The 18,144-nt window shown below is 42.1% G+C and overlaps 1 protein-coding gene across 1 annotated transcript; it reads left to right on the top strand.

Annotated features, from left to right (window-relative positions):
* Positions 1-11,969: 11,969 nt before the first annotated feature.
* LOC129730646 (uncharacterized) lies at positions 11,970-13,070 on the top strand. The gene is made up of 2 exons (XM_055690152.1): positions 11,970-12,081; positions 12,174-13,070. Exon 2 carries the CDS (start codon positions 12,210-12,212, stop codon positions 13,029-13,031), a length of 822 nt encoding a protein of 273 aa, XP_055546127.1. The 5' UTR covers positions 11,970-12,081; positions 12,174-12,209; the 3' UTR covers positions 13,032-13,070.
* The last annotated feature ends 5,074 nt before the right edge of the window (positions 13,071-18,144 follow it).

Raw genomic sequence — 18,144 nt, 5'->3', positions numbered from 1 at the left:
GAGAGGCGAAACCCAGCTCAAGGATCTGGGAGCGGATGTGCGGACCATCCGTCGTTCTCGCACCGGCGAGATGATCCTTGAGCTCCGTAAGGATGCTAAAAACAAGGGCGCTGCCTACAAGACGGTAGCCGAGCAGGTCCTCGGAAAAGATGTGCAAATTCGGGCACTCACCTCAGAGGTGACTCTCCAGCTCAAAAACCTGGATGAAATCACCGAGAGGTGCGATATTGCACAGGCCCTCAAGGAGAAGTGCGGAGTGGAAGTAGCCACTGAGGTAATTCGCCTCCGAAAGGGTCCAGCGGGGACCCAGGTGGCCACCTTCCGGCTTGCATCGGCCGATGCAACTCTGGCCCTGAAGACAGCCAAACTTAAGGTTGGCTGGTCAGTATGTCCCCTGAGCATACTCCAGCAGCCGGACGTTTGCTTCAGGTGTTTCGAGGGAGGACACAAGTCCTGGACCTGCAAGGGGCCCGATAGGAGCCAGTTATGTAGGCGTTGTGGTGGTGCTGGCCATAAAGCTTGAGACTGCGGGGAGCCTCCCAAGTGCTTGGTATGTACTGGAAAACGGGACGCCAAGCACTTTATGGGAGGCCCACGGTGCCCAGCCGGTAAGGCGGCCACAATTGAACCTGAACCATTGCTATGCGGCACAGCAGCTGCTATACCAAGCAGCGTCTGAGTCGCGGTCGGACATCGCAATCGTATCGTACTGCATTCCTCCCGGAAACGGTAATTGGGTTGCAGATAAGTCCAGTACGGCGGCCATATGCACGACCAGCAAGTTCCCGGTTCAGGAGGTTGTGTCAATCTCAAATGAAGGATACGCGGTTGCCAAGGTGGACGGAGTGTTCTACTGCAGTTGTTATGCTCCGCCGCGTTGGTCTATCGAAAGGTTCACCCAGATGGTCGATTTGTTATCTATGGAGCTGACGGGACTAACACCCTTAGTAGTGGCGGGCGACTTCAACGCTTGGGCTGTTGAGTGGGGAAGCCGCCGCACGAACCGGAGGGGTCAGATCTTGTTGGAAGCTTTGGCAAAGCTCAACCTAGATCTGGCCAACGTTGGAACCAAGTGTACATTCAGCAGAAATGGTGCGGAGTCGATCATCGACGTGACGTTCTCCAGCCCAGGACTGATCGTGAACTGGAGGGTAGACGATGGCTACACCTATAGTGACCACCAGTCGGTCTGCTATAGCGTAGTCCAGAACGTGAGGCGGCAGGCGACGGGTAGAGCCAATACTCCGACCGTCCGCGGGTGGAAGACATCGCATTTCGGTATTTGCAGAAGCAATGAGAAGAGAGCGCGAGGAGGGCAGTTGGCTCCGCCCGAGTGCTGACCAATTAGTTGCCACATTATCGCGGGCGTGCGACGCCACCATGCCTAGGACCCGCCAACCTAGGAATGGTAAGTCACCGGTATACTGGTGGACCGACGCGATAGCGGACCTCCGTAGCGCGTGCCTCCGTGCAAGACGGATGTTGCAACGTGCACGTACCGATGCACAGAGGGTAGAGCGCCGTGTAGTATTCGGATCTGCAAGATCGGCGCTTAAAAGTGCGATAAAGGCGAGCAAAAGGGCCTGCTTCGATAGGCTATGCGCGAGTGCCAATACGAATCCGTGGGGCAACACCTACAGAGTCGTAATGGCGAAGGCCAAAGGCGTGTTGGCGCCTGCAGAGCGATCACCAGCGATGCTGGAGCGTATCATCGAGGGACTCTTTCCACGACACGAGCCAAATCCTTGGCCTCCGGTTGCTGAGTCTCACGTCCGACGTTCCAGTATCTCAGACACAGACCAGGGATGGTCGGCCAACCTGCCGGGCATCCAATCCGTGAGAGACGGCAGCCGTGCAGAGGTTGTGGAGGAAATAAGGGTTACGAATGAGGAACTCATCGTGATCGCCAACTCCCTAAAGGTGAGCAAGGCACCGGGACCGGATGGAATCCCGAACTTGGCCATCAGGACGGCCATGAAAGTGGCCCCCGATCTATTTCGAGCAGTCATGCAGAAGTGCCTGGATGACTGCCTCTTTCCGGACAGATGGAAGCGACAGAGATTGGTGCTGTTGCCGAAGGCTGGGAAACCGCCAGGGTACCCATCGGCATACAGACCTATCTGTCTGCTGGACACTACGGGCAAGGTGCTTGAGAGGATTATCCTCAACAGACTGGTGAAGTACACAGAGGGTGTAAACGGTCTGGCAAGTAACCAGTTCGGCTTCCGGAAAGGTAGATCCACGCTGGATGCTATTCTCTCTGTCACCAAGACGGCAGAGGTAGCACTCCAGCGTAAGAGTTGGGGCATTCGCTATTGCGCAATCGTCACGCTTGACGTGAAGAATGCATTCAATAGCGCCAGTTGGGACTCCATAGCGCTCGCGCTTAGGAGCATCCACGTACCGGTGTCGTTGTACAAGATTTTGGAAAATTATTTCCAGAATCGGGTACTAGTTTACAACACGGAGGAGGGTCAGAAGTGCGTCCCAATCACCGCAGGGGTACCGCAAGGTTCCATCCTGGGCCCGGTGTTGTTGAATGTCATGTATGACGGGGTGTTGAAACTAAAGTTCCCTGTAGGGGTTGTGATCGTCGGTTTCGCAGACGACATCACGCTAGAGGTCTACGGCGAGTCGATCGAAGAGGTCGAGTTGACGGCCGCGCACTGCATACGCAAGGTCGAAGACTGGATGCACTCTAGGAAACTGGAGTTAGCGCACCATAAAACGGAGGTTACGGTTGTGAACAACCGCAAATTAGAGCAACAGGCGGTGGTCAGAGTCGGTGACTGCACCATTACCTCAAGGCGTTCCTTGAAGCTCTTGGGGGTTATGGTTGACGATAAGCTCACATTTAAGAGTCACGTCGACTATGCCTGTAAGAGGGCTTCAACGGCCGCTGCAGGACTATCTCGAATGATGTCCAATAGCTCAGCGGTATATGGCAGCAAGCGTAAACTTCTTGCCAGCGTGGTTTCGTCCATACTTAGGTATGGTGGGCCAGCGTGGTCCAAAGCGTTAGGTACCAACAGTCATCGTCGAAAACTGGAAAGTACCTACAGGCTCATGTGCCTGAGGGTTGTGAGCGCGTACCGTACAGTGTCATACGACGCAATCTGCGTCCTGTCCGGCATGATGCCTATCAGCATAGCCATTAAGGAGGACGTAGAATGCTTCGATCAACGTGACACAAGGGGTATACGAGGCACCAGAAGGTCATTCTCGATGATCAGATAACAGCAGGAATGGTCCAATTCCGCAAAGGGTAGATGGACGCATCGACTTATTCCGGACGTATCCGGATGGGTCGGGAGGCGCCATGGAGAAGTTAACTTCCACTTGACACAGATTCTGTCAGGTCATGGTTGCTTCAGGCAGTATCTACACAGATTCGGGCATGCGGGGTCCCCCATGTGTCCCGAGTGCGCGGATGCGGAAGAAACTGCTAAGCATGTCTTCTTCGTGTGCCCGCGTTTTGTGCATGCGCGGAGCGACATGATGGTAGTGAGCGGGCCAGACACCACTCCGGACAACCTAGTTCGGAGGATGTGTAAAGACCCAAACATTTGGAGGGCGGTTTGTACAGCCGCCTCTCAAATAGTTTTAGAATTGCAAAACAGGCGACAGGTTGACCACCGACACGCCAGTGTTAGCTAACGGCCAGTCTCCAGGTTAGTTAGCTAAGTTAGCAAAGAGATCTATAGAACCAAGAGGGTGCACAGAGCACAAAAGCCGCTCCCCGAAGCAATACCTAGCGGTGGTCCCGGGGAGTATTATGGGCTGGAGACTGGAGGGGTGGGTTTTAGTGGGTCCGGTCACTGATTCAAACCAACCCCACACTCCCTGAGGTTGGTCACCTCAGGGGTTTGGATGCAAATTTCCCCTCCACCTGAAACAAAAAAAAAAAAAAAAAAAAAATATATATATATATATATATATATATATATATATATATATATATATATATATATATATATATATATATATGTATATATATATATATATATATATATATATATATATATATATATATATATATATATATATATATATATATATATATATATATATATATATATATATATATATATATATATATATATATATATATATACATATATATATATATATATATATATATATAACTAAACTTATAAAACATACTTGCATGAAAAGTTATAGAAATGATGTTGAAACATGTTTTATTTGTGGGGAATACATAAACATGCTGCGGTTTAGGTAAAATATGCTCTTTTTCATCATTTTGCCGTTAACCTTTTTGCACTTTTCGTTTTTTCTTGTACTCTTATAGCGCTTCTAAATAGAGTCGCTTATGTTTCATACAGTAACAAAAGTCATGAGCTATGACAATGACTAAGATTATGCTCTAACTATTAGAAATATAGCATTTTTATATATTTTATTTCGACATATAATCGCAGTTTTTCACACTAAATCTAAATTAATATCAATTTCTAGTGTGTTTCAATTGGAGATTCACTCTCCAACCAAAAAAATCAAACATAAAACAACATAAAACGAGAAATTTCCAAAAATGTTCCGAATTCCATACAAAACACGAAATTTTTCATAACGAGATTAGTTTAAGTGCGTGGATTGACAAAAATGTAGCATACCTTGTAGAACTGTCATCATACTTGGGGTAGGGTCAACCCTTGGAAAGAAAGGGAAGAAGTCAAGATTTTTGTGGCAACTTTCTGAATAAGTATGGGATGAGTATGGGTATATTAAAGGACCTGAACATGATAGGCGGCTTCCAGATTCTGGAGAGCTATATAAAACTGTGAAAAGATAAAAAAAGCCTTAAACCAAAAATCGAAGGTCGACGCCATTTTTAAATTCAAAATGGTGTCTTTCGGTTTTAAAAAAATTACGAAAATCGGTACCCTGCAATATGGGTGTTTTCTAAATCAGAATGCGTTCACACGCAATAAATGAATGGTGCGATATGTGTGTAAGACATGATTCATTCGATGCTCTAGCGTATTTTAATTATATTAGGCTGCTGCAAACCACTACACTTATAAAATATCAACTGGTGTTTACCAGAGTGCAGCCAGCAATCAATATTTTTCGTCCTTATTGTACGGGAGGTGGCCTTTCTTTTCTCTTGAGAGAAGAGCTGAAACACGCGGCGTAACAACTTAAATATCTTATTTATTACAAGAAATATAACACATTAAAACGTTGTACCGCTTCGGACTCTCTCGCTAACTGACAGATGGTCGTTCGTCACTTTCCATCAGCGTTTTGCTCTGTCACAGCGGCAGCATAACTGCAGCTGGCGAGCTGAGTGACAACAAGCGTGTTGCCGGTGAGACACACACTTACATATGCAATCATATATACATATACAAAATGTCCAAAACCATGTTACTATGAAGATATCTCGTTCTGCTGAAGGAGAAGTACGCAAAACTACGAAAATGTTTAACGCTCTTTCTCAAAATTGTGACGAGTCGGACGAGTAACTCTTGCACCATTTTGTAGTACTAACCTGAAGCTTCAAAATGGCAGTGAGTGTGTACTTCCGGGCGTCCCCCCTTTTCTCTAATCCACAGTTCAAAATAGGGTAAATTATTGTTAATATTGCTTTTATCTTTTGAACCAATAGGAATTTTAGCATAGTGTCTTCATGCAATTATCAAAGCATGATAAGGCCTAAAATTCTCTAGAACAGTGTGTTTATAAAAAAAATTTTACGGACATAGTCACAGTATATAGATAAATCAATAGATAGATAAAATGTACAGTATATAGAGCAAAAGTCTTGTCAGCAAAGTTTTTTGTAACGAAATTATCTACAACTTTGCCAAAGGCAACTTTTAGTTTAATGCAGAAACAAAAAATTTAGAAATTTTATTTTTTTCATAGTAGGCTATGGCTATTGTTGCATAGCACCATCATGTGGGCAATTTCGATACAAACAATTGCTTCGAAGACACTATAGTCCTAAAGTAAAGCAATTAGGCACTTTAGAATTAAGTTCGCGACATTGCTATTTTAAACCACTGTGCAACGTCAGGATATTCTGGATTTCAACATAAACTGGAGCATTAGCTTGCTACCGGGTCTACTTAACACGCAACACCTTTCAATAACAGCACATTCTAGAAAAAACGACGAAGGAAAACATCCTTATTATGATACCTTCAGAACAGTAACCAAACTTCCTAGTTATGAGTCGCCAACTGACCGGTGGCTTAAGAAATGTAAATATCCTAACGACCATGGTTACCTTTTCAATTTAACTATAAGCAAAACAGAAGCCGGAGGCACAGCGTCACTCACGGTTACCCTTAGGCGCTCACGGTTGCGCACGGTACCGAGAGCTTGCGCGCTCTCGGATACTCACAATTAGCGCGCGAACCAATACCGTACGCTCTCGCACATGCTCCGATGCATGCGCTCTTTAACGCCCGCGGTATAATAATATGTACTAAAATTCAACTCGAAAACGAAACAGAGTAATAAATACTATAGGTTAGAATAGGACCGCTAGACAGGCGATAACTCAGGTCGGAGGAGAAGAGTCTCTCCGCTCTGAGTTACACAGGTTAATGTTTAAGCAAAATTGTAACTTAATAAAATCAATCATCTTTATCTATAATCCAAAAGAGGTGATTCCGCGAATGGAATGTTCGCGTACAGGACTTCGTGTGTTTCATTTCTAAGTGATCACAGGTCTTGGTAGAGCTCTAGTCAACTCTACATGGTCTCAGTCAATCGCGCTGGTGATCTGAGTTCAAATCCCAGCGCGCAACATCTCTGGGAGTGATTCATTGCAAAAGACAGTGGTCCGCTGGTGGCGCTGCAATATTCAAATCTGCAAAAAATTATTATTTTTATTAACCCGGCACGACTAATAAACCCGTTTTATGACATATTTTTTATACATTTTTATAGCGGATTGTCCAATTTAGCATTCTAAGTTAAAAACACGCTAGGAAAACTTGCTGCAGCCAGCTCTACAGTATGCGTAGAGTCCGTATGTCATCTTACATCTGATCGATTCAACTCGCCCGCCAGGGCCGTAGCTTAGCCCCCCCACGCGTTTGCATTGCCCCTAGCGAAATTTTTCTATTTCGTATGAATAAAGCGAATGCTTTACCTATTCACATATTATAGATTAGCTTTTGTATATTTAAGATAAATGTATTACTTTTAAATTTCTTCTTTAACACAAAAACGTCAGTGAAATTCCTGTGCCCCACCACGCAACACGGAGTAGCTATGAACTTCTTCGTCTCGTCCCGAATGGGGTTCAAGAATATTTATCGGGCTGTACTCTGACATCCTTACGACATGCCCAGCCTGCCGTAACCTGCCAATATTAGCGGTGTGAACGATACACATTGTTTGCTGAAGCTTACCTCTACATCTTTTATACGCCTTGGCGACGCTACCCATGCAACATCAATCCTAGCAACCCATTAGTCGGCAGAGGAAACTTGACAGCTCTATCAGTCGAACTCTAACCCTGATGGCGAAAACAGTGAAGCTACTCTGTTCAGAGTTGTGCGCTGTTCGAAGAACGGTACCCCGCCGCGTTGCAAACGGACATCGTGCCGCACGTTGTGGACGCCGGATGCAACCGTTCCGGCATCTACAACTTCTGGGCACAATTGGAAAACAAGAGAGCATCTGAAGAAAGGCAGGTTCCGGACGGCCGACGACGAGCTACAACGAGCTAAACAGAGTAAAAGTACCTGACGAACATGGACTTGTCAGGAAGCGGCAGTCTCGTCAACCGGTCTCAGAGCTGCAGGCAATAACGCAGAGGCATCGGTTGAATGAAATGGTCAAGTCGATTTTCCCGGTGAACGACGACGAGATCTATGTCACCCTGGATGGCAACGACTGGCAGGGCACTTCGTATTTTACTTCCACCATGAATTAGTGAGCTCGGTGACTGGCTGTGAACGGGGAAATTTGGAGTACGAAGTACCTGCAGGAAGTTAAACCGTTCATCAAGAAACACCATACGGGCGAAGACTCGGTGTTCTAGTCGGATCTGGTGTCAGCCCATTACTCGAAGCGATTGTTGGAGAAGATAGAGCGGCAGAATATCGATGTAGTACCCAAGTCGGCAAACCCGCCCAACTGCGTCCCTCCGCGAATTTCTCGGCGATCCTGAAGCATATGATCTACTCCAACAATTTTGTCGCGAAAACTGAGATGGAATTGATGAATAAAACGAAGAAAAAACTCAAAACTGTGGGTACACGCATTATTTCGTCCGCCATAACAAATGTTCGGTTAACTGCCGCACGGCCGTTCCCAAAGGCGCACAATTTTTGTTCAAGTTTCTTAATCATCATCCGAAAAAAGACCTTTTCTTCCATGCAAACGTTATGTAGGCTGATGTCGAGAGAAATGTGATTAAACATGCAATAATCTGCACATATTGTAGAAAAAAATGCGCAAATATAATGAGACTCGAAAAAAAAAATCAGCAATTTGTATAAATATTCGCAAATCAAAAATAAAAAAAAAAGCCGTACTATTTTGACCCACCTTGCAGAAAAAAAAAACCTTCAAAGGCTACTATTTAGAAGCAAAAAAAAACGAATAAAGCACTAAGAAAAGCATAGAAAAGACAAATGGAATCAAGATGGGTAATTATGCACAATCAAAACTATGCGAAATTCACTACGAAGCTAATGTAGAAATTTGACAAATTGGTGCAAAACCTAAATATAGGGCTCCAAACATAACTGAATTAAGAGCTAAAATTTCTTTTGAGTATTAAGTTACATAGGTACTTGAATTTCGAAGCCTAAATAATTTAGATTAGATGAATCTTACAAGGAATAACTGTGTAACAAAGGTACCTTCCACCATTAGCTGAATCGAATCAAGCTCTTTTTTATTCCGCATAACACCAGTCACATGTGCACTTATTTATTTAATCCGCGTATCGGGTTTACACATGCAGTGCATTTATGATACGATGTGTTTAGTTGCAATGGCGGTCGGTGGAGGTGGCATTCCGGTTGAATTACGTTTGCCATGCACCCGATCTATGTCGATGATCTCTTTTTTGCTCTATATTGCGATATATCTTCTTTTTGTAATCAAACAGTAGCAGTTCGCCTTCCCCAACATCCACCTCGGTGGATATATTGTAATTAATATGTCGGAGCTATGTAGTCAGAGTAACGAGTAGCATAGTTCTCTGATGCGTGAAAAGTGGTTCCAAAACATTTTGTCGTTTTAATCAGTAAAAAATGAAAGTAAAGCAGATACAGTTTCTTTTGCTTGCGAAAAAGTGGCACCAAACCGGTACTTTATTCGCAGTTTCTTGCATATGACTATTTAATGCGAATCGAATAAAAAAAAAGTTGTCACGCCTCTGGCCTAAGTAGCTTTATTTTGTGTGAAACTTCGTTTCAAGTAACGTGATTGAGAGCGACGACGAGAATAACAGGAAATGGACATATGGTTCACGACTGACATGAAACTACCAGCAACGCTTGCGGCTGTTGGACTATTTGTTCAATGTTGATTAGGGCGGTTCGATTTGTAGGGGATCAAAAAATCGCTTAGGCACATATGATTTTCGGATTCTAGGGATCAAAATAAGATACTTTGCTCAAAAAACCATACCTCTAAAATGAATTCTGATGTCCCTTGTACTAACGTGTAGGTACTCAAAAGGTCAAATTTCAAAAAATCCTGTTTTGACCCATTAAGAGTGCCCCCACAAACCCCCAATAACTTTGGAGGGCCGACCCACCCATGCTAGTATTACCCCCCTGGGACCCCCCTAGGGGGTCTCCCATACAAAAATATCAAAAAATATCAAAAAATCACCATTTTTGGCACTTTATAAGACAAAAATCAGTGAAATGGCTATTATTTTTCCGCACAAATGAAGTTTCTAGGAAAAAAATGTTTTTTTTTTTTTTCTTTTGTTTTTGGATTTTTTTTTTCTCCTGCTTCGGATGGGATTCGGTTCTGAGTCTTCAGCGCATACATACACAATTACACATATTTCTGAGCCATTCTCATTGCAGATGGCGTTTGCAGTTGGCGTCCTTTTGAACAATAAATCGTATATCACTCTGTTACATCATATGTAATATTTTTATTTCGACCAGTCAGGCGAGCACCGCTGGTATGCTACCACAACGGCTACCACGCACGGACGCTCCGTTTCCACTGTTCCCACGCACACTGTAGAACCAGAGTGAATAAATAGAGTGACGCAGAGTCTGAAACCAGAAAAACCAAACGAACACTGCAAAGTCGGGTGTTTTCGTTAATGAAATAGTCTGCTGGGAGGCAACAAAAATCCATCCAATGTTTCCTCACAATCGGATTCTTCGGGAACCGAAAAAAACTCACATTCCTTACTGTTTTTTGTTATTACACAAAAAGCACTTCATTTTATCTATCTCTATCAAACTTTATCAAACGAACTTGTTTTAAATTTAAATACAATAACTATCTTTTCACTCTGACAATAACAACACTCCGTTGAAGTCAACTGGAACTTGAGCAAAAAGGGGCTGCCAGAAAAATATTTTGGTGGATACATAGAAAAAACCGTGTTGCTGTTTTGACTGAATTTCTCTCTGCGTCACTCTATCTATTCACTCTGTGTAGAACTAGTGTAGGTTTCGTATAGGATAGAAACGTCAACATAAATCATTCTACATCGTCCGCCAAAGAGTCAACACCTAAAATAAAAACCTGAAAGTAAAAGTGAAAATTGTCAAAATATATTTTTTTTAGTTTACAATGAACCCGCAACATGAAATAGCAACAACATCATCAGCTATCGAAAACCCAATGAGTCATATACCCAAGCATAATGTTGCTGTTTTTGGTGTGTCTTCTGATTTGAATGATATCAATTTACTAACCGATCTGGATATCTTGAGATATTATTTTTACTTAAGCGAACGTGCAAAAACAGAACAAAAAAAGTTTTCTTATAAACAATTCTCTAATCACGTAACAGATAGGTTGGTTGGAATTTGGGAAAAACTTGGTATGAAAATAATTTCAAAAAAATATGTTGCTGTTGAATTGAATAGATTGGTTGACAAATACCAAGCCGAAATTAAGAAGACGAATAGAGACCTTTTAGTGTTTACCGGTACTCTGAACGAAATTTTTTATATTGGAGCATGTAAATGCGATTTGACGGCAGCTCAATGTAACTGCGGTTTGGTTCCAGAACGCCTCAAAGAGTTTATGCACGATCAACATAAACAGAGAAGACTAACAATTGATGCATTTCTGATGGAAATTGAAGAGCAAGGGACATCGTCATCAATGCCAACAATGCCAACATACGAAGATACCGATGATACAACAAACGTAGACGTACCGATGACGGTTGATAAAGATGTTATGAATAGAAGCACAAGTTCACAGTACACAGAAAGATACGATTGTTTTAACTTTGCCTTGATGTGTGACAGATTTGGTGTGTCTGATAGAGTAGCGTCAGCATTGGCAACCAGTATTTTCAAGAATTTTGAAATGAAAGATCAGCATGGCGAACCTCTCATCATGGATAAATCGAAAGTTCGTAGAGAAAGAGAGAAATGCAGACGATTAGTGCTCCGCAAAAGGTTTGATGATTCCAGTTCAATAGCGTTTTCATTCGACGGCAGAAAAGATGATACATATTCGAGAGAAAAAATTGATGGTAAGTATCATAGTAGGATGGTAAAAGAACCTCACCTTGTTATTTTGAGAGAACCGAATTCTCGATTGATTGGTTACGCAAGACTGGTAGAGGAAAGTGCTGAATACAAAACAACAAAATTGAATGAATTTTTCAACGATAAAAACATATCTCTGGATGCATTGATTGGCATATGCACTGACGGTGAGCCAACAAACACTGGCACACACGGTGGAATTATACGAAGATTCGAATTGCTGCTAAAAAGACCATTGCATTGGTTTGTTTGCCTTCTACACTTCAACGAACTTCCGTTTCGGCATTTGTTTGGGGTTTTGGATAAATCATCCACCACTGGACCAACATCAACAACCGGGAAACTAAGCAAGCAAATTGAAAATTCTGAAGCTCTTCCGGTAAGTCATTGCTATCACTCATTTATTATAATTTTCTAACATTTTGAATGGTGAAATCATAATAAATTTATTTAATTATTATATATTTTTAGGTGGTGAGCGACTTTCAGAGAATTGCGTTGGAAAATATGCCTTCTGTTGCAGAACAGCACGAATATTCCACCGATTCGCAGTACTTATACGACATGGCACATGCAATTTCTAATGGCGTGGTTTCTGTGGATCTGGCTAACATAAAACCAGGGAAAATTGTACATTCTCGCTGGCTCACCAAGGCCGCTAGATTATTACGATTATATGTGACAATGAAAAAACCACCTAAAAATTTAAGAATTCTGGTTGAATTTATAATTAAGGTTTATGTGCCAATGTATTTTAATATCAAGTATTACAGCTCTGTCGTGTACGGTAGTGTATTATTTTTCAAGTACATTACTTGGGCACAATTTCTGGAGCCAAATTTACGCACTGTTGTCAATCATGTAATTAAAAATAATCCATATTTTGCACATTCGGAAAATATCTTGCTATCAATGTTGTTTGATGATAGGAAAGAGGTGCGCGACTCTGCTATCAAGAAAATTTTACGATATCGAGACAATGTTGAAGACCCATCGGAACTTAGTGAATATAAAAAACCAGATATAAACTTCCATTGCTTCGATTACACGAAAATGATCGATTTGACTGATAAAAATAACGTATTTGAACCACCATTCACGCGAATCATTCCGTATGAAACATTGATAGCATATTTAAATGAAGATGATTCACCATTTACTGATCCGCATATTCCATTACATACACAAGAAACGGAACAACACGTTCAACTGCTAGCTAGCGTTTCCAAACGAGTAATATCGGAAAATGTAGAGGCTGTTATGGAGGCGACATTAGAGAGCCGTGCGAAATTGCCCAGTGTTGAAACCAAAAAAGACTTCAAACAATAATTTTTTAGTTTCTTTCCTATGTTCTGATCGAATAAATTTTTACAGAGAAAACAAAAATCCAAAAACAAAAAAAAAACATTTTTTTCCTAGAAACTTCATTTGTGCGGAAAAATAATAGCCATTTCACTGATTTTTGTCATATAAAGTGCCAAAAATGGTGATTTTTTGATATTTTTTTATATTTTTCTATGGGAGACCCCCTAGGGGGGTCCCAGGGGGGTAACACTAGCATGGGTGGATCAGCCCTCCAAAGTTGGTGGGGGTCGGTCATACATTTGGACTCGATTGGGTCACTCTAAATGGGTCAAAACAGGATTTATTGAAATTTGACCTTTTGGGTACCTACACGTTAGTACAAGGGACATCAGAATTCATTTTAGAGGTATGGTTTCTTGAGAAAAGTATCTTATTTTGATCCCTAAAATCCGAAAATCATATGTGCCTAAGCGATTTTTAAATCGACCCACCCTAATGTTGATTGTCAACGACGACGGTTGAAAACTCCTACATGCACAGAAAGGTCGTTGGAACTCTACTACTATTCGAAACAAACTTAACGTGTTAATATTATCACTATGTATATCCTTGATTCAAAGTATCAAAGTGGCATTCCGGTTCTTCTCACCTAGCACTGACGTCAGCTGAGAGAAGTGAACAAAATCCATATTAAGTAACGTGGCTTTAAGCCTCACAAGACATATGATTGTAACAACCAGTTTTTATAAAAGCGGTTTGACTAATGACAGATTAAGACTGGACTTTATATTTCAAAAAGGTGTTGTTATATTTCCATGCCGATGTGTTTCATTCAAAAATCATTCTAAGTTTTCAATTTTCGAAAACATCATCAAGATTCTTGGGCAATAAACTTCTCATAGCATTTCATCTGGCTTCAAAGATTTCGATCATTGTCGCTCATCTAAATCATTATCTGGGTCAAACCATAACCATCGCATAATTGCTGGGTTCTGACAATTAATCAAGCATGATAATGGCTTTGGTTTCGACTACTAATTGAGATTAGGTTTTGACCGGCTTCGTTAGAGACAGTATCTCTCCGCGATTTCGCACCGGCAAGATTATATATCAGCAATTGCCTAAACAATTTGGTGAAGTGTTTTAAGAAGCTCTTTGACGAAAAAAAAAAAATTCCTAATACTTAATTTCTTTTTAAAACCCTGCTAGTCGTTCTCCAACCCCATCATTATCGTTCCACTTCTGATAAGCTTATTCCAAGCCGATGTTGATGGCGCTTTCGTTCTCTTCGTCAAGGTCGCAGTCCGTACGCAATCACGTGCGATTGTCCGGACAGGCGACCGAAGTGAATGCAGTAATTAAAGGTGCCGGTCAATTTATCGCACCTCCACTACTAGCTAGTAGAGAGTGGTATGCGAGAATAAGTGACTCGATTGACTTGTCCACCGCACAGCAGCCCGGTGACGCACCGAGGTAAACCGACCCGCTGCATATATGCAAATTTGGCTCCGCTAATAAGCCTGATAATTACGCAGGACTCAAGTTTACGTTCTTCTAATTGAAGCGGTTGTGGTCAAGTATAGTTATCAAATACGCCAACTAGTTATGTAGATAGGCCTGTTATTCTGACACTATTGCAACATGTAGCTTGAAAGTTGATTCTCAAAAAAAAAATCCGGGTTTTTTTAGACGTTTTGTTTTATACAAATGCGAAGCATTCTCTTTTTAGCATTCTTGCCACAACCACGTTCTTTGTAGTTCAACACCATAAAACATACTTCGAACCATTCAAGCCATAAACCCAGGGCAGGTGTGTCTGGACATATTTGCAGCTTCTCTTCACTTCAGCACCGACAGGAGTGCCACAGCAGCGGCTCATGAAACGGTAATGATCTTCCAGTAGCATACGATGGAACGGACAACCGTCCCTAAATGGACCGGCTCAGACTGTTGGCGTATTGATAGCTTGTTAAAGTCATCGAATGAATGGAAGATTCAACCGGATTGGCCTGCTGCTGATGCTACTTCGTGAATAGTTAATAACAGTTGTCATGACGGAACGCTACACAGTCCTGCACAAACACAAATTCTAGTGATTTCGATTTCACATTCAACATTAATGCATTCAGCTGAAATCATCGCATCTCTGATGGTATGAATTGGATTATTTGATATGCTCAGCATGTTAGTAATTGGCGACTGCAAGATTCTCCTCTGCCAAAAACCATTATGTGTACACTACAAGTTCGTTTATGAATTCTATTATGCATAAACATTCTGATCCACTACATCATAAATGCAACGCGCTGATGCGCGTAATTGTCACCAAATGACTACCAGACAGCTGTAAATGCTCGGGACAATTCAATGCATGTAATTAGGTTCGATTTTCGGTGTTTGTCTAGAACAAACATAGGTTCCTACACACTTCAGATAGACTAATAAGCTGATTTACTACTAATTATGGGTTTACTTTCCGCATTCGAAGGTTAGGCCCCAAAAGCTGCTCTCAATCACGAGTGATTGGACGGACGCTCGAATTTGTGGGGTGCACCAAGGAATGTGAATTTGAACTTTAACATCACGAACGACCAAAACTACAGAACGGCGCGGCTATCTAGTTTTTTTTCGAAAATTTTTTGAGATGGACAATTCAGTTACTTAAAACTCTTCTGAACAAATCGAACTCTTAACAATAAAAAGTTTTTCTAACAAAAACCTTTCGTAATTTAAGGGTGTTAAGGGTCAACGGAGAAAGACTACCATGCTTACTTCCTGCTGCTGTATGATTGCTGAAGAGTCATTGAGTCAAGCTTTCTGCTTACGTTTGGGAAAGGGCAGCCGCGTGAAGAAAGTATTAATATCTAATGAACACTTGTGAATTGTGAATATTCTTTCCAAGTAAACCGGAAATTTTCTTCTCACTGATTGTCAGCCACAGTAGCACCTTATTGGGGAACTTGGTCCGTAAAATGAACTTTTCCTTGGTTCCTTTTTTTCTTCATTTTCAATCAATATCGTACGCTAGCCTGAAGTGCTAATAGCAGTCTCGATCAGTTAGATTAGTTGAGAGAATTCGTTATCGATATTGTTTTTGGCACATTTTACATGTTGTAGGATGAGTACAACAATACACCGTACCACAGTGCTGAGTTGAGAAAATTTACAGTTCGAAAAGATCCTCGACCAGATCGGGAATCGAACCCGACATCACAACCGTGTGGGAGAGCTAGCCGACCGACATCGCTAACCACAGAACAACGGGGACCATCACTTCCTTCATGGGGGAAGTAAAAATACGAAGGGCCCTGCCAGTCGTTGCCATCCGGGGTGAGACATGTCTTGTCGTCAGTCACCACCGCCACGTCGCGATTTGTCGGGAAAATCGACTTGCCCATCTTATTCAGGTGCTGTCGCTGCGACATTGCCTGCAGCTTCGAGACCAGTGCACAGTGCACTGAAACCAAATTTAGGGGGAAATTTTGGGCTAGAGCTCTATTGCAATATTTTAGAGAAAAACATTCTTCTATGATAAAGCGCTTATTAAAAAATTATCAAAAATTAGGATGACCAAAATTTTCGATGCAATTAAGTATCTAACTTTTGACGTTGACTAACGTCTGTATCGAAGTTAGGCACCTGAATTTGAAAATCTAGTAATTCAACCAGGGAAAACCAGGGAAAAGTGGTCTGGTTTTGAGCGCTTATTTTTCAGTCATTTATAGTCAGGTTTTCGAGGTTTTGGCATCAATCGATCAGAAATTCTTTTACGGTTAAATTTATGTAACAAAAACAAACTATTGTTGAAAACACTATTGAAAAATTGGTAATTAATATCGATTGTCCAAATCATACCGCGCAGCCAATCCCTACCTCTCTTCTTAAGCACAGTCGACACCAACGGATACAATCGATCTGACTTTGTTCTTATTGTTGTTGTCACTTTCTCTTTCCGATTTCATTATCTGCTTAGCCCCTCCTTCTTTCTAAGTAACTGACGAAGCCTTGGTATAAAAGGTTTGAACATTGCACCTAATCAGTTCAGTTTACTAGCAGCAGGCAGCAGCAGCGGACATCAACACCGATGGCAGCAGGCGAAGTGGATCAGCAGCGGGCAACAGCGGCGGTGGTAGTGGTTAGCTGCAGTTCCTACCTCTTTCAGTTCGGCTTCCCTTCAATCTGAGTTGGACCCCACTAGCGGTAATCCGATTCAGTTATCGTTGGGTGAATACAACCCGAAACTGAAAGAGACTCGCACCGCCAGGTGGTTTGAGATGCCACCATCATCCAGCGTATGTATATATAAGGTGTGTGCACATAACGTGTGTGAATATCTGTAGCGTGTGTCCCTAATATATAAGGCGTGTGGCTAGCGTGTGTGGCTTGCTATATAGCGTGTGTGTATGTTTATAGCGCGTGTGGCCAGTGATGCCGCATATACAGATTTATCTGCATTTATACAGATTTTTATGAATTAACTCAAATGCGGTGGAACGTGTCGGAGGTTTTATTATATTCATTTGCTACGCATAAACGTGTGCATGAATGAATTCGCGGAAAAAAATGTCAAACAAGCTATATTGCATTTTTTTCGAGAAGGATATGTCCAGTACATATGCAGATTTTATTTTACAGATTTTTTCAAATTTTACCAAGGTGATAAGATTTTTTGAGCTCCAAAACACAGATGAAAATGTGGCATCACTGCGTGTGGCACCGCCAGGTTTGAGAAGCCACCATCATCCAGCGTATGTCTTTGGGCTATATAAGAGACTGTTTCTCCTCAAGCATAGCAGAGGGACGAATCATTCGTCATTCGTCACGAATGACCGTTTGGGGTTAAAGTCATTTCAAAAGAAATCAATCAATCAAACCCCATCAGTTTCATTACTAAACCGTACCGGTTACATACGGACGCTAGGTGTTAGCAACTGAAAGGAGGAAAGAAAAAAATACCGGTCATCTCGGGCCGGTTTCACCCGTAATGCTGGTGGCTGTTAGTAGTACATGGCTACTGCAAAATACTGAAAAGTCTGGAATTCTGGACGGACTAACCAGTAAACAAGAATAATCGGCAACTGGTACCTTTCGGTGCCTCGAAGTTTTGTTATAGAAGCTTTGGAATATAAGAATACGG

Source organism: Wyeomyia smithii, chromosome 3 (assembly GCF_029784165.1).
Source record: "Wyeomyia smithii strain HCP4-BCI-WySm-NY-G18 chromosome 3, ASM2978416v1, whole genome shotgun sequence".
NCBI classification, from domain to species: domain Eukaryota; kingdom Metazoa; phylum Arthropoda; class Insecta; order Diptera; family Culicidae; genus Wyeomyia; species Wyeomyia smithii.
Note: the sequence above shows the minus strand (reverse complement) of the source record. Positions and strands in the feature narration are given on the sequence as shown.

What these genes read in the sequence shown, in the direction of transcription:
- LOC129730646 (XM_055690152.1), top strand. Translation starts at nt 12,210, where the DNA reads ATGCCTTCTGTTGCAGAACAGCACGAATATTCCACCGATTCGCAGTAC.